General features: G+C 41.5%; 1 protein-coding gene across 2 annotated transcripts in view; it reads right to left on the bottom strand.

The window, feature by feature from the left end:
* The window catches only part of LOC110524404 (ephrin type-B receptor 1), a 208988-nt gene that overhangs the window by 47316 nt on the left and 139746 nt on the right, over positions 1 to 21926 (bottom strand). Inside the window, exons 1-5 of one of the 2 annotated variants that reach the window (XM_090235671.1) lie at positions 20964 to 21103; positions 13283 to 13407; positions 6848 to 7010; positions 3563 to 3671; positions 3341 to 3405 (exon numbers count right to left, since the gene is read on the bottom strand). In XM_090235671.1, the coding sequence (XP_090091797.1) occupies positions 3341 to 3405; positions 3563 to 3671; positions 6848 to 7010; positions 13283 to 13399 (454 nt within the window). In that variant the 5' untranslated portion in view covers positions 13400 to 13407; positions 20964 to 21103. Of the gene's footprint in view, positions 1 to 3340; positions 3406 to 3562; positions 3672 to 6847; positions 7011 to 13282; positions 13408 to 20963; positions 21104 to 21926 lie in introns of those variants that run through there. The other variant, XM_021604004.3, reaches the window with a different exon arrangement.

The following is a 21926-nucleotide window of genomic DNA, read 5'->3' as shown; positions in this document are numbered from 1 at the left end:
CAAATGAGAGGATTTACTCAGGCGCCGGGGGAAGAGAAACAGCTCACCATCCCATAATGGGTTTCTTGGCAACCTGCACTGACTGTACTATTATAAGGGTATATCTGCACAGCGTCCAAATCTTTTCACACCACATGTGCAGAATCTATTCAATTTATGATCAGCAACATATCATTTTATGTCTTGTTTAAACAGCAAACAGTTTATATATTTTATCTTCACCTGTGCTGTGGCACCATCTTTTTATGGATTTCAGAGAGAAATAATAGATACTAAATGTAAACATTCTCTTTCTCTCTGATCTGAGTGTCCATCAAACAGAATGACTGTTAATCCTGAGAGAGAGACAGAGAGAGACAGAGACAGAGAGACAGAGAGACAGAGACAGAGACAGAGACAGAGAGAGAGAGAGAGAGAGAGAGAGGAGTAACTGAACAGGGCAACAAGACTCTTGGGAAATCCACCCTTAATTAGGCCGGATTCAGAATCCATTGTAACAGGTTGATCTGTGAAAGGTCAGGGCCCTGTAGGCACTCGATTGGCAGCATGTTATCCAATATTGATCATTTTAGCTGTAAAACACTGAAACTTGTACATACATTAGACGCTATTCCCTGACCATGCCCTGGTCCAGAACCCACTGTATGTAGGAGATGTGTGTGTGTGTGTGTGTGTGTGTGTGTGTGTGTGTGTGTGTGTGTGTGTGTGTGTGTATACATGTGTGTGCGAGAGAGAGAGAGAGAGAGAGAGTGAAAGAGAGAAAGAAAGAGAGAGAGCGCATGATACAAATTCATAATGAGTACATTTACAAGGTGTATCTCATCCTAAAGCACTGTGTTGGGATATCTCAACTCATCCGACACCATTGTATAGCATCTAAAGTGAGGGAAACAAGTATTTGATCCCATGCTGGTTTTGTACGTTTGCCCACTGACAAAGAAATGATCAGTCTATAATTTTAATGGTAGGTTTATTTGAACAGTGAGAGTCAGAATAACAACAAAAAAATCCAGAAAAACGCATGTCAAAAAAGTTATGAATTGATTTGCATTTTAATGAGAGAAATAAGTATTTGACCCCTCTGCAAAACATGACTTGCCCCAAGGTGGCAAAACGCTTGTTGGCAATCACAGAGGTCAGACGTTTCTTGTAGTTGGCCACCAGATTTGCACACATCTCAGGAGGGATTTTGTCCCACTCCTCTGTGCAGATCTTCTCCAAGTCATTAAGGTTTTGAGGCTGACCTTTGGCAACTCGAACCTTCAGCTCACTCCACAGATTTTCTATGGGATTAAGGTCTGGTGACTGGCTAGGCACTCCAGGACCTTAACCTCTTGGTGTTAGGGGGCAGTATTTTCATTTTTGGAAAAAATAAGTTCCCGTTTTAAACAGGATATTTTGTCAGGAAAAGATGCTAGAATATGCATATAATTGACAGCTTTGGATAGAAAACACTAACGTTTCCAAAACTGTAAAGATATTGTCTGTGAGTATAACAGAACTGATGTTGCAGGCGAAAGCCTGAGAAAAATCCAATCCGGAAGTGCCCCAGGTTTTGAAAGCGCTGCGTTCCAATGACTCCCTATATGGCTGTGAATGTACCATCAACGAGCTTACGCTTTCTACGTATTCCCCAAGGTGTCTACAGCATTGTGACGTAGTTTTACGCATTTCTGTTGAAGAATAGCCGTATTGGGCACATTGCGTATGTGGTCACATGGTGGCTCCGAGAGAGATTCTCGCGTAAAGTGCAGAGGTAGCCATTACTCCAATCGGTCCTAGAGAAAAAGGAATTGTCCAGACGGATATATTATCGAATAGATATTAGAAAAACACCTTGAGGAAGGATTCTAAACAACGTTTGCCATGTTTCTGTCGATATTAGGTTGCTAATTTGGAATATTTTTTGGCGTTGTGGTGACCGCAATTTCCGGGCGATTTCTCAGCCAAACGTGAAGAACAAACGGAGCTATTTCGCCTACAAAAATAATATTTTGGGAAAAAATCAACTTTGGCTGTCTACCTGGGAGTCTCGTGAGTGAAAACATCCGAAGTTCATCAAAGGTAAACGATTTAATTTGATTGCTTTTCTGATTTCCGTGACAAGTTTGCCTGCTGCTAGCAAGGCATAATGCTATGCTAGGCTATGATAAACTTACACAAATGCTTGTCTAGCGTTGGCTGTAAAGCATATTTTGAAAATCTGAGATGACAGGGTGATTAACAAAAGGCTACGCTGTGTTCCAATATATTTCACTTGAGATTTTCATGTATAGGAATATTTTCTAGGAAGATTTATGTCCGTTGCGTTATGCTAATTAGTGTCAGATGATGATAACGGTCCCGTTCACGGGCTGGGCGTCACTACAGTTTAATGTGCTTCTTCTTGAGCCACTCCTTTGTTGCCTTGGCCGTGCGTTTTGGGTCATTGTCATGCTGGAATACCCATCCACGACCCATTTTCAATGCTCTGGATAAGGGAAGGAGGTTCTCACCCAAGATTTGACGGTACATGGCCCCGTCCATCGTCCCTTTGATGCGGTGAAGTTGTCCTGTCCCCTTAGCACAAAAACACCCCCAAAGCATAATGTTTCCACCTCCATGTTTGACGGTGGGGATGATGTTCTTGGGGTCATAGGCAGCATTCCTCCTCCAAACACGGCGAGTTGAGTTGATGCCAAAGAGCTCCATTTTGGTCTCATCTGACCACAACACTTTCACCTAGTTGTCCTCTGAATCATTCAGATGTTCATTGGCAAACTTCAGACTGGCATGTATATGTGCTTTCTTGAGCAGGGGGACCTTGCAGGCACTGCAGGATTTCAGTCCTTCACGGTGTAGCGTGTTACCAATTGTTTTCTTGGTGACTATGTCCCAGCTGCCTTGAGATCATTGACAAGATCCTCCCGTGTAGTTCTGGGCTGATTCCTCACCGTTCTCATGATCATTGCAACTCCATGAGGTGAGATCTTGCATGGAGCCCCAGGCCGAGAGAGATGGGCAGTTCTTTTGTGTTTCTTCCATTTGCGAATAATCGCACCAACTGTTATCACCTTCTCATGGGTGCAGGGGATCAAATACTTTTTTCCCTCACTGTATGTACCGGAGAGGAATAAGGAGGCAGGGATGAAGGAGGATAGGTAACGAGCTGTGTCTTAAATAGATAATCTATCAAAATAGCCAGGATGTTATATAAGGGCCCAACTGGGATGATGGGAGTCAGATGTTGTGTGGTGGAGTCACTGGTGGAGTCACTGGTAGAAGAGTGTGTGAGTGGGAGGGTCCGTGGGGGTGTGTATTGTGTGTGTGGGATGGGATGGGATGAGAGCTTTATGCTTACCTCTGCCTGTACTGTAGTGCTGAAGTTTGTCACTGTATATAGTCTCCTTCATGTATGATCTCTTCCTGCAACAAAGAATCAGCAAAAGATGGTTATGTAACCATATTTGACAATATTAAGGCACTGTATTAAACATTTATAATATTAACATTTAATTCCTGGGAGGCATAACCGTTGATCATATTCCCGGTAACACCAGGTATGTGACTAAGTGGTTGTTACCTGCTGCAGACGATGGAGATGGCCACCAATGATACAAGGAAGACCACTCCTGCAGCCGCTGAGCCTGCAATCAAAGGCAGCTGCTCCCTCAGCTCCGATTTATACTCATCTGCAACAACAGAGAGAGAGAGAGAGAGAAAGAGCGAGAGAGAGACAGAGAGAGAGAGAGAGAGAGAGAGAGAGAGAGAGAGACAGAGAGAGAGAGAGAGAGAGAGAGAGAGAGAGAGAGACAGAGAGAGAAATGGAGAGAAATAGAGATAGTTGAAGGGAAGGTAAAAGAGGAGGTCAGAGAAGAGGTGTGAAAAGTAAAGTGGTGAGAGAAGAGAGGAAAGGATGGGAGAGAAGAGAAATATGAGTATTGGAACAGTTAAATGGTATTGGGACAGTGTCAAAAGTGTCTCTACTGTGATACACATAGACATGTGGGCTAGTATCTGTGCAGACAGACAGTCCCTCAGAGTGACACATTGCTTCCTGACACAGCTAATCCCCTTACACACTCAATAGGAGTCAGAAGAACGCCTGCTAATCTCAACACAAATGCTTTATCACGTGTCAGAGGGAGAGTTAAGAAAGTAAACAGAAACACCATACCTTCATATGTATAGATCGGATTAAAAGGATGTGTTGCTGTTCTGTCATTTCCAAGTGAATCACACATTCTCCAGTATTTATCTATATCATGTACAGTGGGGCAAAAAAGTATTTAGTCAGCCACCAATTGTGCAAGTTCTCCCACTTAAAAAGATGAGAGAGGCCTGTAATTTTCATCATAGGTACACTTCAACTATGACAGACAAAATGAGAAGAAAAAAAATCCAGAAAATCACTGTAGGATTTTTCATGAATTTATTTGCAAATCATGGTGGAGAATAAGTATTTGGTCACCTACAAACAAGCAAGATTTCTGGCTCTCACAGACCTGTAACTTCTTCTTTAAGAGGCTCCTCTGTCCTCCCCTCGTTACCTGTATTAATGGCACCTGTGTGAACTTGTTATCAGTATGAACGACACCTGTCCACAACCTCAAACAGTCACACTCCAAACTCCACTATGGCCAAGACCAAAGAGCTGGAGGACAGATGAGCCTCTTAAAGAAGTTGTTACAGGCCTGTGAGAGCAGGAAATCTTGCTTGTTTGTAGGTGACCAAATACTTATTTTCCACCATATTTTGCAAATACATTCATTAAAAATCCTACAATGTGATTTTCTGGATTTTTTTTTCTAATTTTGTCTCTCATAGTTGAAGTGTACCTATGATGTAAATTACAGGCCTCTCTCATCTTTTTAAGTGGGAGAACTTGCACAATTGGTGGCTGACTAAATACTTTTTTGCCCCACTGTATATAACCATTCATATTGTGTTTTGAATGAACAGCACCCTTTTTCATATTCTGTGGTTTTCATATGGTTTATAATTGCTTATACCATTTTGTGGAAGCTTTCAAAATAGCTCCTAGTGATAACAAATATTTTTGACTTATTTTGGTGTAACATTTGCATAAAAGCTTTATTTTTCCAACTTTTTATTGGGTTCAGAGTTTTATAGTCTCATGACCAGACAACTTTTCTAAAACTGATGACTCAACTGTTTTGGGGGGGAATGGATGCTGCTGCAACCCCAAGTCTTCAGCAGGCGCTGCTGCTAGAGATCCCTTAACGAGCTACACCACACTGCAGGGGCTCTCTGTTGGCTGCTTTCCTCCACTACGCCATGCAGCTGTGCCACCTGCAGACTCACTATGGCTAACACCTCCAATGTGCAATTTCCCCGAACAAATGGAATTAGTCAGAGCCATATATTTATTTTCTACAGTGCCTTCATAATTTATTCACACCCCTTGACTTTTCCACATTTCGTTGTGTTACAGCCTGAATTTAAAATGGATTCAATTTAGATTTTGGCACTGATCTACACTAAATTCCCCATAATGTCAAAGTGGAATTATGTTTTTAGAAATGTTTACAAATTAATCAAAATGAAAAGCTAAATTGTCTTGAATCACTAAGTAGTCAATCCCTTTGTTATGGCAAGCCTAAATAACTTCATGAGTAAAAATGTGCTTAACAAGACAGCTAATAAGTTGCATCGACTATACAAAAGCAGACATTGAATATCCCTTTGAGCATGGAGAATTTATTCAACTTTGGATGGTGTATCAATACACCCAGTCACTACAAAGATACAGGAGTCCTTCCTAACTCAGTTGACAGAGAGGATGGAATCTGCTCCAGGATTTCACCATGAGGTCAAAAGTGATTTTAAACCAGTTACAGAGTTTAATGGCTGTGATAGGATAAAACAACAACATTGTAGTTACTCCACAATACTAACCTAAATGACAGAGTGAAAAGAAGGCCTGTACAAAAAAAATATATATTCCAAAACATGCATCCTGTTTGCAATAAGTAAAACTGCATAATATGTGGCAAAGAAATTAACTTTTTGTCCTGAACACAATGCATTATGTTTGGAGCAAATCCAACACAACACATAACTGAGTACCACTTTTCATATTTTTAAGAATGGTGGTGGCTGCATCATGTTATGGGTATGCTTGTCATCAGCAAGGACTAGTGAGTTTTTTTTTAATAAAAAGAAAAGGTTTAGATCTAAGCACAGGCAAAATCCTAGAGGTAAACTTGGTTCAGTCTGCTTTCTAACAGACACTGGGAGACAAATTCACATTTCAGCAGGACAATAAGCTAAAACTCAAATCTACACTGGAGTTACTTACCAAGATGACATTAAATGTTCCTGAATGGCCTACAGTAGTTACAGTTTTGACTTAAATCTGCTTGAAAAGACTTGAAAATGGCTGTCTAGCAAAGCTCAACAACCAACTTGACACCTTTTTAAAAAAATGATGAAATATTATTCCACTTTGACATTAAAGTATTTTGTGTAGACCGTTGACCAAAAAAATTACAATTAAATCCATTTTAATCCCACTTTATAACACAACTATATGTGGAAAAATTCAAGGGGTGTGAATAATTTCTGAAGGCACTGCGGATACATGGCTCTAGTAGGAACTACTTTAATCCAGACAATGGGATATGTATATTAAAAATAAATCCTAATATCAAGGGAATATCTGTTTAATTTAAAAAAATCACCACCTGCTCTGCGTCGAAATATACAAATGTATTGCAGTAATGATAGTTAATGTTTGAAGTTATTACTATAGCCAAACTCCCACACCCAGTCCACAGACACAAAGACCCGCATGGTGGACACACACACACACACACACACACACACACACACACACAGAGCATACCATCTGTCAGGGTTTGGAAGCACTGCTTGCTGCTGTATTTGCCGAAGCCTGCCACCGTCCTGGCACGGACCTGTACCACATACATGATGCTTGGCCTCAGGCCCTCCACACGGGCAGTGTTGGTCTGGCTCCGCACCATGGTTGAATTCAACTCAGTGTGGTCCTGTAACAATAACGGAGAGATTGAAAAATAGGAGAAAGAGAGTTAGAGGATATTACATCTGTTCATCACACTGGGCCTGCAGCCTTTAGGCAGTGGAGTAACAACTCGAGTCAACCCCTAATCCTAATACACACTACATACTGCCCTGTGGGCTTAGATAACAAAATGGCCCTTATTCCTCTTTATGTTTGTGTATGAGATTATTCTGGATGGTGGATATCCACATTGGCCTCCACTGTTGTAATCTTTATACAGCCATAGAGGGGAATTAGGCTTTTCACATACACACAGTATATAATTTTAGAACTCTTTTAATTTGGCCACATAAAATCAGAAATAGGGACATCGAGCAATGAGTGGGGTGTTGAGAAAAAAAGAGTTCCAAACAACATCCCCATATTAGATATTTCACCATGTGCAGCATATTGGTAGCTGATCCGGGTTTTAGAATCCATCATCAATCATCAACACATCTCTCCTTTCAGATCGTTGGCTCATCACAACACACCTTTTCACTGGCATTGTGTGTACTTAGAGGGCTCATGGCATTTGCTTTTCTTTCTCTGTTTGCTTTAATCCCTCTCTGTCTCTCTCCTTCCAGACTCTTTCCTCTGTGGAGGGATGAGAGCAAACAAGAGCAGGAGGTGGAAAAACCGTGAGACGTGTTCAGTTTCGCCTCAGACCAGAGTGAAGGGATACAGGGAGAACATATATTGTTTGAGAGGTGGATTGTATGCTGATGTTTTTACTGAACACGTGAGTGTATGTACATGTTCAGCATGTGTTTAGTAAGTGTTTAGTGAGAATGTGTGACTTGGTATGTGGCAGGTTAGGTCTTCTGGTTTGTATAAAGACTGGACACATTTTTAGTATCTGGACCATACAAACTGTAAGTATCCTCCATGGTGGTAATTTATAAAAGGAAAAGTGTGTGCATACACAGCAGACACACAAAAACAGCCAACCCACAGAGACAGAGAGAGACAGAGGAAGGAAGGTAACACTCCTCAGCTAATGGAGGCTCTGACCTTCCTTTATCAGAAGAAAAACACTGAGCAGAAATTAGATGCAACTTCACCCCTGAAATATAGCTGCTTCCTCGCTCAGCACATGCACTGCCTAAATGACAAGGTCCTGTGCAGAATTAGATATGGGGACTTTGTATAATGCCTGGAATTCCTTAAATGCCCAAGGCCACTTATCTCTCTTCCCCAGAAATACCCAGTGAACCGCCCTTTACAACCACTCCCAATTCCATCCCTCTGAAGCCCCAACCCATCCTCCTCTGGCCTTATCCCCGCCTGGCCTTCTTAAAGATTTGTGAGGGGTGGAGACTCCCAGAGCTGCGGAGGGGGACTGTGAATTTAACTCTCAACAGCCTAGCAGTGTTCAGCCTGGCAATGTTCAGCCTGGCAGTGTTCCGTGGCACTTCAGTCAAAGCTGACGGATGAAATATGCCTCGTTGGCCCTTGCCATTTCAATTTCAATTGCAGACTCCACCTTGCCATCACGCCAATATTCTCACTGCTTATCATCACACCAGCTTTGATGCTCAGCAAGAAGGCCAAGATGAAATCCACTACCTCAGCAAAGGCTAGCAAATGGAATTCTCCTCACACATGCAGAAAATGCGGAATGGGGTTTGTACTCGGACCGAGTAGAGCATTACATAATAGGATATTGTGACAGGGAGTGCTGACATTATCAGTGTGCTGTCCCATCGGGAGCCCACCTCTTCTTCATTGTCTGCACAGAGCAGGAGGAAGAAAAAGACCTTCGCTAGAATAGAGATTTTATATCAGTTTTCATTGGCCAATGGTGCAATCCAGACCCGATCCCAAATCTAAACCAACCCCATGGCTCCAGACATTCCCTGGAGAGTGCAGCTGAGTAACTGGCATTAAACACAGAAATACCCGATGGGGGGGGGGGGGACTAGGAAGAGAGTGGCAGGACAGGAAACAGCGTGTTATACTGGCCCTCCATACATAATTATCCATTTCATGAAGCATGAACCCTATTCGTGGGCTGTGTTTTTTTTGTATGAAAGATATGTTGTAAACCGCAAAGCATCATACACTGCGGTGTGACTCTGATGAGTTCATGATTTCAAAAAGAACTTTAAATCATCTTTACTTTTAGCTCTGACACATTTTCCTGTTTCCCAGACAGAGGTGATAAAGCCATCATATTAGGCAGACCAGGTAGATAAAACAAGTATGGAAATAGAACAAAGCGTTCAGACTCGTATTCCTGCAATTTGATCCAGAATTCTCTCCATTATTTTCTGTGTGGGAGTGTAACCTGGTCCTGGGGTAATAGTAGAATGTATTATTCTCCTTCCGTTGTGTGTGTGGGGCCATCTTTTCTGACTCTCCACCCTGAGGACTCTGATTCTCCTCATCTCTTCTTTGCAATACAGCTGCGATCCAGGTAAATATCCCTATCCCTATCTCCACGATAATACTATTATCTCTCTGAGGAAATGAGTTTGTTCAACACTATGTTGTGTCTATGGAACCACTGTGGGAGTCCTGAAATGAAACACAGTACAGAACCACCTCAAACAAACCTGTGACTTCCGCTGTGATGAAAAAAGGTATGTCTTTATATTGAAATATGTGACTCGTTTCAGAAAACTAGGTGTATGTTGTGCATAACTAAACTCAGCAAAAAAAGAAACAGCACTTTCAGGACCCTATCTTCCAAAGATAATTAATAAAAATCCCAAATAACCCCACAGTTCTTCATTGTAAAGGGTTTAAGCACTGATACCCATGCTTGTTCAATGAACCATAAACAATTATTGAACATGCACCTGTGGAATGGTCGTTAGAAACTAACAGCTTACAGACGGTAGGCAATTAAGGTCACAGTTGTGAAAACTTAGGACACTAAAGTACCTTTCTACTGACTCTGAAAAACACCAAAAGAAAGATGCCCAGGTCCCTGCTCATCTGCGTGAACATGCCTTAGGCATGCAACAAGGAGTCATGAGGACTGCAGATGTGGCCAGGGCAATAAATTGCAATGTCCGTACTGTGAGATGCCTAAGACAGCACTACAGGGAGACAGGATGGACAATTGATCATCCTCGCAGTGGCAGACCACGTGTAACAACACCTGCACAGGATCGGTACATCCGAACATCACACCTGCGGGACAGGTACAGGATGGCAACAACAACTGCCCGAGTTACACCAGGATCACACAATCCCTCCATCAGTGTTCAGACTGTACGCAATAGGCCGAGAGAGGCTGGACTGAGGGCTTGTAGGCCTGTTGTAAGGCATGTCCTCACCAGACATCACCGGAAACATCGCCGCCTATGGGCACAAACCCACTGTCGCTGGACCAGACAGGACTGGCAAAAAGTGCTCTTCACTGAGGAGTCGCGGTTTTGTCACACCAGGGGTGACGGTCGGATTTGTGTTTATTGTCAAAGGAATGAGCGTTACACCGAAGCCTGTACTCTGGAGCGGGATTGACTTGGAGGTGAAGGGTCCATCATGGTCTGGGGCGGTGTGTCACAGCATCATCGGACTGAGCTTGTTGTCATTGCAGGCAATCTCAACGCTGTGCATTACAGGGAAGACATCCTCCTCCCTCATGTGGAACCCTTCCTGCAGGCTCATCCTGACATGACCATCCAGCATGACAATGCCACCAGCCATACTGCTCGTTCCGTGCGTGATTTCCTGCAAGACAGGAATGTCAGTGTTCCGCCATGGCCAGCGAAGAAACTTACAGGTGCCTTGGTGGAAGAGTGGGGTAACATCTCACAGCAATAACTGATGAATCTGGTGCAGTCCATGAGGAGAAGATGCACTGCAGTACTTAATGCAGCTGGTGGCCAAACCCCTCCCCTTTGTTCAGGGACACATTATTCAATTTCTGCTAGTCACATGTCTGTGGAAATTGTTCAGTTAATGTCTCAGTTGTTGAATCTTGTTATGTTCATACAAATATTTACACGTTAAGTTTGCTGAAAATAAACGCAGTTGACAGTGAGAGGACGTTTCTATTTTTGCACCATTTGAACGTAAACTTTATTTTTTTATCAAAATGTTTTTTTGGGGATGTGAACTTTCATGTGCCTTAATAACAAACGTATATGTCATTTGTAAATACAAATAAAATTACGAGCCTAGCTGGTTTAGCCATGGGAAAAGGCCGCTTCCCACTAGCCATGATTGGACATGCCGAGAGATGAGTTAGGATTGGTCTGCCATGTAGAGTATGATAGCTAAGGAGATTGAGAAAATTCTGGCGTTTGATTGCAAATATGCAGACGGAGTCGACAAGAGAACACAGAAGGCTCCGAATTACATCTTCAAACTAAGAGCAACCATGGCATCCGTGACAGAGAGGGAGAAATGTCCATCCATGTATACGGGTAAGAGAGTCTAGCTAGCAACATTTTCAGATATTACATGTTTCTAGTTTGTCAGAAAGTGTACTGTTAGCTATCTAGCTAACGTTAGCTAGCTATCTTATGTTACGTGTATGATCGGTGAAGTAATATTATTTGTATCTCAGAGCCATTTGCATTGCTAGTTATAGCCTAATGTTAGCTAGCTAACATTGAACCTGATTGGTTAGCTACCTGCGGGTTCATGCAGGGTAGTAACATTATGAGTTGGGATTATGGTTCATTGTTTAGCTAGCTAGCTACATGTCTAAACAAAATACTCCACTATGCAAGTAACTATTATACTATTTCAATATAATGTTTATGATGTCTCTGCAACAACTGTCGATAGAGGTAGTTGGTAAATTCACAGACTTTGGTCTTGAAATCTTTGGTTGTTTAGTACATGTGAATCCTTAAAGAGATGGGTGGCGCTCAAGCTTAAAAGAGTGTGAATGATGCTGAATGGGTGTAGAAGAGCTCTCCAGTAGGTACCAAAAACATTCAAGGGCCATTTTCTCAAAAGTGAGGTTACAAATGTATCAACTTTCAAAGCAGAATTACTTTTGCATTGTTCCTGCTGATTGTCCGCAGGCCTACAAAAGGGTTATCCCAGTTGCCCATCCCTGGCTTGGGGGATGGGGGCAGGCACACAAATATAGACACAGACTGATGAAAACAACCCCGTCCATTAAAAGTAAGAATGCTAAAATTGCTAGTTGTCTTTGACATACAGAACACTCAATATCTTTAATGCAACTTAGCCTGTTTAAATAGGCCAGCTAGCCTCCATCTTCTCATGCTCTCAGAACTGGACATATGAAGTTCTTATTAATAACAACCTTTCACTGATTGACCAGGAAAACAACTAAGTCATCAGAGGACAGAGAGGGTTTTGACCAAACTCTCTGAAAGAGCACATTTGACTGCATTATGTTGGATAATATACAGTAAATGCAGGCTTTATGAGTGTACAGTGCTGTCAACACAGCCTTTTCAATAGAAACCACAAGTGACATCGTATCCATGAACTCCATAGGTATGACCATACTATATCAGAGAGAAAAAGACGAGAGCCAGAGAAGGATACTGACAGAAGACTGTAGAGGTGCAGCAGGCAGAGAGAGACAATGAAAAGGAAATGGAAACAACAATGAAAAAACAGTGTAAAACAGAGTGAGAGAAAGAGGAAGTAGGGAGATATAGAGGAAGCTGAGAGAGACAGAGGGAGGTTAGGGCAATGGAGTGGATATAAGGTTAGCGAGACCACAGGGCAGCCCTCTCTAAGCATGGGGGAAGCTGCATATTTACTACCTAATGATATAGAGTTGAAAGGCTATGTGTGCTGCCTCTACTCAGGGGGGGAAAGGCTGTGTGGAGGAGCCACAGGTCAGACAGGGTTGGCGAAAGACCCAGACTGAGAGGACACCTTTCACACAAAATAGGTCCAAGCACGCCAGTATCCTAGCAACCCAGTGCTCTGTGCTCATCCAAAGAAGACGCCGGTTAAACGCAATTAATGGATAATTATCAAGGTTGCAAATGCATTCTCGGATGCACACTCTCCAAGGTAACGAGGGGAATGACTCAAAAATCAGAGGGTACAATAAAATTAGAGTAAACGTGTCAAGTATAATAACACATGAATATTGAGTCCCATGGTTGAAAGGATAATGGCATAAAGGCTAATATTCCTAGCAAGCTTGGTAGACCAATACCCGCCCAGAAGATTCACCCAATAGAGACAACCTTCTGGGTGTCTTTCCATTGAACGTAAAAGAGATGCCTCTGGTGGACATAATGATCTGCTCGTGTATTTTAGTTCTTATTACAGACATTAATTATTAAAATGTTGTCTTACCTTTTCATAGTACCTCAGTTCATAGTCCAGGATGATTCCATTGGGCTGCTCAGGTTGTGGCCATGACAATGTGAAGCTCTTCATGGTGGAGCTGACCTGGTGCATGATGGGAACCATGGAAGGAGCTAAGGGAACAGACAGATGGGGCAATGTCACCTGTATGGATGCTTCCTTACTCTTTGGTATTGCAAACATCCTACATGTTTGATCAATGTTATGAAATAAAGGCCTTCTGTGCTGAAACTGTATGAAAAAGCATGCTTGACTGAAGAGTCTCATTTAATTGAATGGCTTTCAAATCTCTTAGGAAACACTACAGACGTATGATGTCGTCATACCATTCCGTTAAGTAGTACTGAGGTATCCTTGGTCATAGTATTTCTATTACAACAATTCTATGGCATCGAACTGAGCTCACTTTATAGCACATTTGATTTGCAGCCCTCCTTTCCCCTTACAGACAGCAATAAAGTTGAAATGCCCATAACATGTTTTATGAATTAAACCCATTCAGCCCATTCAATTTCCTCTCTCTCTCTCTGCTACCACCACAATCCCCCAGGCCACCATCTCCAACAACCCATCATCTTAACCCAGGGAGGGTGGAGGGCACCACAGCAAGCCCTCGACCAGGGATGGAGGGAGGAGTGTAGGATATTACCCCCATAGCATCTAATGGTGTATCTGTTTGTATGAATGTCTTACATCCCGGCAATTCTATGTGACTGAGCATCCTTACTGTAGCAGCAGCAGGGAGAGATGTTGGTCATGTTAAGCGGTTGTCTGTGCACTGCTGCTCTGGCTAAAAGAGGGGGGGATAGTCATCAGTCAGCGAGAGGAGGCTCTCTGGCTCTCTTTCACGCACCACTGCTCCAGCTTTGCACCGCGTTATCAATACGCTGAGCCTGGCTAGCGGTGAGGCAGCAGTCTACAGGCCCCCAGCACTTCCTATCATTCAGACTGTTTCAAATGTGCTGCTTTCCTTGCCTCAAAGGGCCTGCTTTTTAATCTATTCAATTCATTTTTTATTTAATTTCATTTGCGGATTTGGTTTTTGGACTATGAGATATGAAGCTATGTTTAAGTGAGTGAAACTCTAGCTAAGTGGAATGGAATCTCCCTAACACAAATGTTATATATTTTTGGAGCCCACAGGGTTTATGGTGAGGGGTGAACGAATCAGGCCAAACCCTATTATTTTGACAAGTGTGAGTGAGTGAGTGAGTGAGTGAGTGAGTGAGTGAGTGAGTGAGTGAGTGAGTGAGTGAGTGCCCACAAGGAAAAATGCTATTTTAGGCTTAGGGGTTAGAATTGGTTAGGTTACAATTAGGGTTTGAGGTTTAGGGTCAAGGTAGGGTTAGGTTTAGGTTAAGGAAAATAGGATTTTGAATGGAAGTCAATTGTTTGGTCCCCACAAGGATAATAAAACAAATGTGTGTGTGTGTGTGTGTGTGTGTGTGTGTATCTGTGTGTTCCCCATCCTCTCTAACTGTGGCTGGCACTAGGCTGAGTGAATTAGGAGCCAAATCAGAGAGGAAGAAAAAACATTGTTAGTTCTCTAAGAAAATAAATCTGCCACGCTAGACTAGACTTCATGCTCAGCTCAGAATTATGGCTGTCTGAGTTACATATTTAAAAACTCTACAAAAAAGCCATCCGACATTTCCTCTACTAAGTGTGATGACGCATCCCTCACATAAAAAGACATGCGTCTGGGTTGTTGCTCTTACAACTGCTGTTAACTGCCTCAACCTCCACTGGCAAGCCGTGAAATTCAATAGTTTGCTGCTATTATTGATAATGCATGTTATTTTTCTGATTGTCATGCTGAAACTATCAATACGATGATGCCCTGGATTTTTTTTTAAAGGACTCCAAAATCTCCATAAACAATGACACTGAGTGAGGCCGATGCTAAGTTACTACACTGACATTGATGTCTTCATCATAATTTTTGAAATATTGGGCTTCCTGTAACCGATCAATTTTTATTGGCTGAAGTAAACTAGCAGAGCTCTCAAAAGGCTTGCCTCAGCGTGTTGTTCTTTTTATGTCTCCAAGATGTGTGTGGATTTACAAGGAGAGAAAAGTGTAGAGGAGGATTTGAACAAGCAAGATAAGGGTGGTAAAACTGTCAGTGTTCCAATCTCCTGAACACCCGCATTCCTCACAAGGTAAGAATGTCCCACAGGACACCTAAAGGATGAAGCAGGATCTCCATATTCCAACACTGTTTCCCACAAGAATAAGGCAGAGCTTGTTGGAGGAAAGGTACAGTGATTCTTCACATATCAGATAAAGCAATGTTACCTTTTTGTCAGAGACTTCATCATTAGGAAAGTCTCATTACAGCCAACGTTTAATGTAATGTTGATGATGACCCTGTTTCCTTCACCAATTTGGATTCAAGCTACATGAAATAAAAGTATTTCGGTTGTACTACAAAAAATATTTTCTCCTTCTTTCTCTGCCTTTTCTTTCTGTATGCATTGCTCTGTCTGTCCCTCTCTCTCACTTGTTCTCACTCGTTTTCTCGCTCTGGGTGAATGTTTTATTGCTCTAGATAATGCCTCTACTCAGAGTGGAGCATCAGGGATCCCTCACACAGAGACAGATACCCTGTTATCTCACCTAGTGCAATATTTCCATCTGTTTCTTGTTTTCTTATTTACCAGATGTTGGTTCAGATGCAATTTCCAAATGTCCTTATAGGGCACAGGAGACAAACTGACCAAAACACAAGAGCATGGCTTTCTGTGCTTTCTGTGCATTTTTCCATTTGGTTCAGAGGAGAAACCAAACTGCCACGAATGATTTATCATCGAATAGATATGTGAAAAAAACCTTGAGGATTGATTCTAAACAACGTTTGTCATGTTTCTGTCGATATTATGGAGTTAATTTGGAAAAAGGTTTGGCGTTGTAATGACTGAATTTTCAGGGTTTTTTCTTAGCCAAACGTGATGAACAAAACGGAGCGATTTCTCCTACACAAATAATATTTTTGGAAAAACTGAACATTTGCTATCTAACTGAGAGTCTCCTCATTGAAAACATCCGAAGTTCTTCAAAGGTAAATTATTTTATTTGAATGCTTTTCTTGTTTTTGTGAAAATGTTGCCTGCTGAATGCTAGGCTTAATGCTATGCTAGCTATCAATACTCTTACACAAATGCTTGTGTAGCTATGGTTGAAAAGCATATTTTGAAAATCTGAGATGACAGTGTTGTTAACAAAAGGCTAAGCTTGTGAGCCAATGTATTTATTTCATTTCATTTGCGATTTTCATGTATAGTTAACGTTGCGTTATGCTAATGAGCTTGAGGCTATGATTACGCTCCCGGATACGGGATTGCTCGACACTAGAGGTTAATATTCACAGATTCAAAACGGCAGGAAAATATATTCCATGAGAAATTTAAATGCAGTCTTACTACTGCAGCAAGCCGTGTCTATGAGTAAGCGTCTGAAGCTGTTCAACGATTAGTACAGTTTGTGAAAGAGTGTCATGACGTTGGCCTGTGGGTAAGGTTTATGACCCCCCCATAAATACCTTTCTCCCTTCCCTCTCTCTTGACTCTACAGAGGGAATAGCCTTTGTTAAACAGAGAGTTAAACAGAGAGTCTGGGAACATCAAACAAGTGGAGGGAAAGGAACCATATTTCGGTAATAGAACCAGATGAAAATATGCGTTGGTACGAATATGATGTCAGTTCGGTTGTCATCTGAGACATTATGACTGATGACAGGACGACCTAAACTGTATCTGGGAAAGTCTACACATTATAGTTATCAGATTCACAAGGAATTGTTGTGCAATTCAAATGTTTAAATATAAAATTATTGGTGAAAAGATGAAATGTTATTTTAGCTTCCAAATGAGAGATTTGGGTTTTCAAAGGTTAGAGGTCTGCTCAATCAGTGGCCCGCCCCTGTGAAGAGACATGGGCTGTAAACTAACAAACACACCCTTCTCCCTCCACTATATAAGCCCTTGATGAAAATGTTACCTCCTGTTCCGGGTACATTAGGATGACGGTCCGATGTCACAAGGATTCAGATAATAACTACAGAACTACAGCCTCAGCGTGAGCTTTGGTTGAGAATGGTATGAACTTTGAACTCTTATTCACTACAGAAGTGATACCTCCTAGCAGTTGAGTTAGCAACAGCAGCTGCAAACGTGGGCTAGGAAAGAACAGACAGAGTATCCCATCTACCACCAACAACGTTACTACAACGTATCCAATTTACCACCAGAGACATTCTTACAAGGACAGGAAGATCTGTTGGCCAACACGACCAGCATCTACGACCAACCTACCAGCTCAGAGTAAATATTTATTGCATTTTCCTTTTCCAAATGGGCGGTAATTTAGAATGCATAAGATTCTGTATTTACGATAGAGTAGCTGCCTATGGCCCGATAGAGACATAGCTTCTCCCTTTGTTCTTCAGTCTTCCCGCTCTTTCACTCAAACCCAGACCCCTTTTCTTTTTGTAACCAGCTGTCATATCTGTTCCGTATGTTAGGGACCTTTTCCTTTATGACTTAATTTGTAATCAAGGTATGATTCATTGTGTGTATATGTAATTCTGTGTGATTAGTTAGGAATTTAGTAAATAAATAATTAAACCCAATTTTGTATTGGTGATTCAACTTGTTAGCCAAGAATTTACAACTTTCAGATGAGACTGAAATAAGGTGACGATTAATATTGACTTCTATTGATGTAAAATATTACTAGGTCTTTAAGAGTTTATTCGGAAGATAACAGCTCTATAAATATTATTCCATGGTGCCCCGACTTTCTAGTTAATTACATTTACATGATTAGCTCAATCAGGTAATATTAATTACAGAGAAAGGATTTTATAGAATAGCATGTCATATCACTTAATCCGGCATAGCCAAAGACACGGCAAGAGCTATGACAAATTTCCGGTTTGGGAATTCAATAGTCTGTCTGATGGATCCAAATACTTTCAAAGTGTCCACTGATGGAACAAAGAACCAAGTATCTCTCTACAAATTGACACGGTTTACTGGTCTTTATGAGAGGCTCAAGTTAACATGGATCCCTTTATGTGGACTAAAGCAACTTCTGGCCAGACATATCCTACTACCCATGGAACAGTAGACATGTTTTACATGTGTGTGTAAGAACCATTCCCCTGAGCACACACTGTCATGGGCTGGAGAGAAGCCTCGAGAGTCTTGCCAGAGTAGAAGGTTTGGCACTGTTCTCTGTGAGCTTCTATCATCCGCTAATGTCAGTTACTCTGCCACAGTTCTGGAAGAGTATGCAGACATTGGAGTGTACATGTTAATATGTTGCCCACATTAGCTGATTTATTTCATGCCATTGAATCTGCACCTCTGCTTTAATTCATTGAATTCATGGCTCCCACTGACCCACTCTCCTAAAGACTTCCTCAGACTACAGTTGAGAATGCATAAACCGTTAAAGGCAATGGTAAAATAATATGTAATATCATCTTTTACATTTAACTGAATGGTTCTAATAAGTAAGCTGGTCTTTGGTTGGTGGTAAATCGGGTATGCATGAGAACACACACCACTGTGTCTGAGAGGAGAGGAGTTACAGAGCGGTGCATCAATCAGGGTTCCTGTCAGCTCTGTCACTCCAGCCTGAATAAGGTCTAATGGCCCCTTCACTGAACCACAACTAACTCTCTCCTCAACAGAGATTTCCTTTACTCTGAACTGTCGGGGGGGCACTATTTGAACCAACCTCCCATCCCCTGTGACTCCGTTAAAAGGACAGTGGTGTACACTCACACCATTACCCTTTCAATATAGCCCAGGGGTCTTCCAACCTTTTCTTGCCCCCTCCCAGGCAAACCGGTGACCCAGGGACCCCCATCAAAAAATCCACGTCTTGTCTTATCAAGTATTTTATTTTTTTGCTGACCCCCAGCAGTAGTGCTAGGGGTCCACAGACCCCCGGTTTAATAACGCTGATCTAGCCAACTCATTCAGCTAGAATCCTTAATTGAAACAGTAACAAAGTGTTTGCCCCGCGGTCCCTCCCGCTGTTTCGCTAAAAAGCTAAGGGATGGGGCTGGAGAAAGGCTATATATACAGTGTTTGTTTACACTTAAGATATTTACACTTTGTAGTAAAACAAGCTTATATTTTCAGTTCTGATGGGGTATGGCAGTTAAACTAAGCTCATGAGGCATTTCTAAGTTATATTCTTCAAGAATCAATGGGTTTATATCATAAATATTTACATCCAAAAATGGATGTAGCAACGAAGGATTCTAGCTTTAAGGTAACTAGCTAAAAATCCCATCTCCTCCATTGCCTCTCAACTCCTTCTTTTATTCTAAACATGACATATTTTTCCCTACAGAGCCATGACATAAACTCCTTCTCAGGGACAGCTGAAATGGCCCAATTACCTGGCAACAACACAATGGTTCTGACCACTTTTCTGAAGTGAAATTAAAAGCTACTTACGCATTACCACTGCAGCCGTTTTTACAAAAGACAATGGCATTGGCTATTTGGTGTATCTATTTAGTTCTTTATTAATCTATATCCATCTGTCAAGTCGAGCACTTACCTTGTCAAGCAAGATGATGGGGTCTATTAACTCTACTAGGTAATAAAGGCCATTTACGTTCTCATTTCCCCCGCTTTCCTCTAATGTGAAGCTATCAAACGAGAACTTTCCATTTTGGCCAGGCATTAAATCTGTCTACTTGAATATTGTTTCTACAAGCCAATGTTCAGAAAGTATTCATTCCCCTTAACTTATTGTACATTGTGTTGTGTTACAGCCTGAATTCAAAATGGATAAATAGATTTTCTTTCTCACCGATCTACACATAATACCCCATAATGACAAAGTGAAAACATATTTGACATTTTTGCTCATTTATTGAAAATTAAATATCTAATTTATATAAGTATTCACACCCCTGAGTCAATAGAATCACATTTGGCAGCGATTACATCTGTCTCTCTAAGTAAGAGCTTTTCACACCTGGATACTTCAATGTTGGCACATTATTCTTTAAAAGATTCTGTTAGTTGGTTGTTGACCATTGTATGACAGCCATTTTCAAGTTTTGACATATATTTTCAAGATGATTTAAGTCAAAACTGTAACTAGGCCACTCAGGAATATTCTATGTTGTCTTGGTAAGCAACTTGTATATATTTGACCTTGCATTTGAGGGTTTTCTCCTGCTGAAAGGTGAATTTGTCTGCCAGTGTCTGGTGGAAAGCAAACTGAACCAGGGTTTACTCTAGGATTCTGCCTGTACTTAGCTCTGTTCCGTTTAGTTTTATCCTAATTAACTCTCTAGTATTTGCCGATGACAAGCAGCCACCACCATGCTTGAAAATATGAAGAGTGGTACTCAGTGATATGTTGTGTTGGATTTGCCCCAAACATAACACTTTGAATTCAGGACATAGAGTTAATTTCTTTGCCACATTTTTTGCAGTTTTACTTTCGTGCCTTATTGCAAACAAGATGCATGTTTTGGAATATTTTTATTCTGTACAAGCTTCCTTATTTTACAGGTTCCTGACAAATTATGCTATTTTGTGTGTTTTTGGGGAGCTTTCTTTTTAATTTTTTTGTACATAATGTTTCCTATGACCGAAAAGAGCTTCAGGACATCAGAACAGCGATTACTCACCTTGAACTGGACAAGTATTTTTTCTTTAATGTGTTGGACGCGAAGGATATACAGTACTGCTCCTCCCGGACCAGGTCCAATACCCCGTCATTCGTATGAAGAGGAGACGTCGTTACAGAGGTCGAAGATCCAGATGTATGGTGAGACTGCATCAGCAAGTGGATAGTCCGCCTTTACCCTCCGTTCTACTGGCAAACGTGCAATCACTGGAGAATAAACTGGATGAGCTCCGTTCAAGACTATCCTATCAATGGGACATTAAAAACTGTAATTTCCCATATTTCATTGAGTAGTGGCAGAACAAGGACATGGATAATATACAGTTAGCTGGGTTTTCCATGCATCGGCAAGAAATAACAGCAGCCTCCAGTAAGATCAGGGGGGTGGTGTATGTTTCTTTGTCAACAACAGCTGGTGCACAATCTCTAATATTAAAGAAGTCTTGAGGTTTTGTTCGCCTGAGATAGAGTACCTCAAGATAAGCTGTAGACCACACTATTTACAGTGCCTTGCGAAAGTATTCGGCCCCCTTGAACTTTGCGACCTTTTGCCACATTTCAGGCTTCAAACATAAAGATATAAAACTGTATTTTTTTGTGAAGAATCAAAAACAAGTGGGACACAATCATGAAGTGGAACGACATTTATTGGATATTTCAAACTTTTTTAACAAATCAAAAACTGAAAAATTGGGCGTGCAAAATTATTCAGCCCCCTTAAGTTAATACTTTGTAGCGCCACCTTTTGCTGCGATTACAGCTGTAAGTCGCTTGTGGTATGTCTCTATCAGTTTTGCACATCGAGAGACTGACATTTTTTCCCATTCCTCCTTGCAAAACAGCTCGAGCTCAGTGAGGTTGGATGGAGAGCATTTGTGAACAGCAGTTTTCAGTTCTTTCCACAGATTCTCGATTGGATTCAGGTCTGGACTTTGACTTGGCCATTCTAACACCTGGATATGTT

The sequence above is a fragment of the Oncorhynchus mykiss genome, chromosome 5, assembly GCF_057628025.1.
Source record: "Oncorhynchus mykiss isolate SJ-2025 chromosome 5, ASM5762802v1, whole genome shotgun sequence".
NCBI classification, from domain to species: domain Eukaryota; kingdom Metazoa; phylum Chordata; class Actinopteri; order Salmoniformes; family Salmonidae; genus Oncorhynchus; species Oncorhynchus mykiss.
Note: the sequence above shows the minus strand (reverse complement) of the source record. Positions and strands in the feature narration are given on the sequence as shown.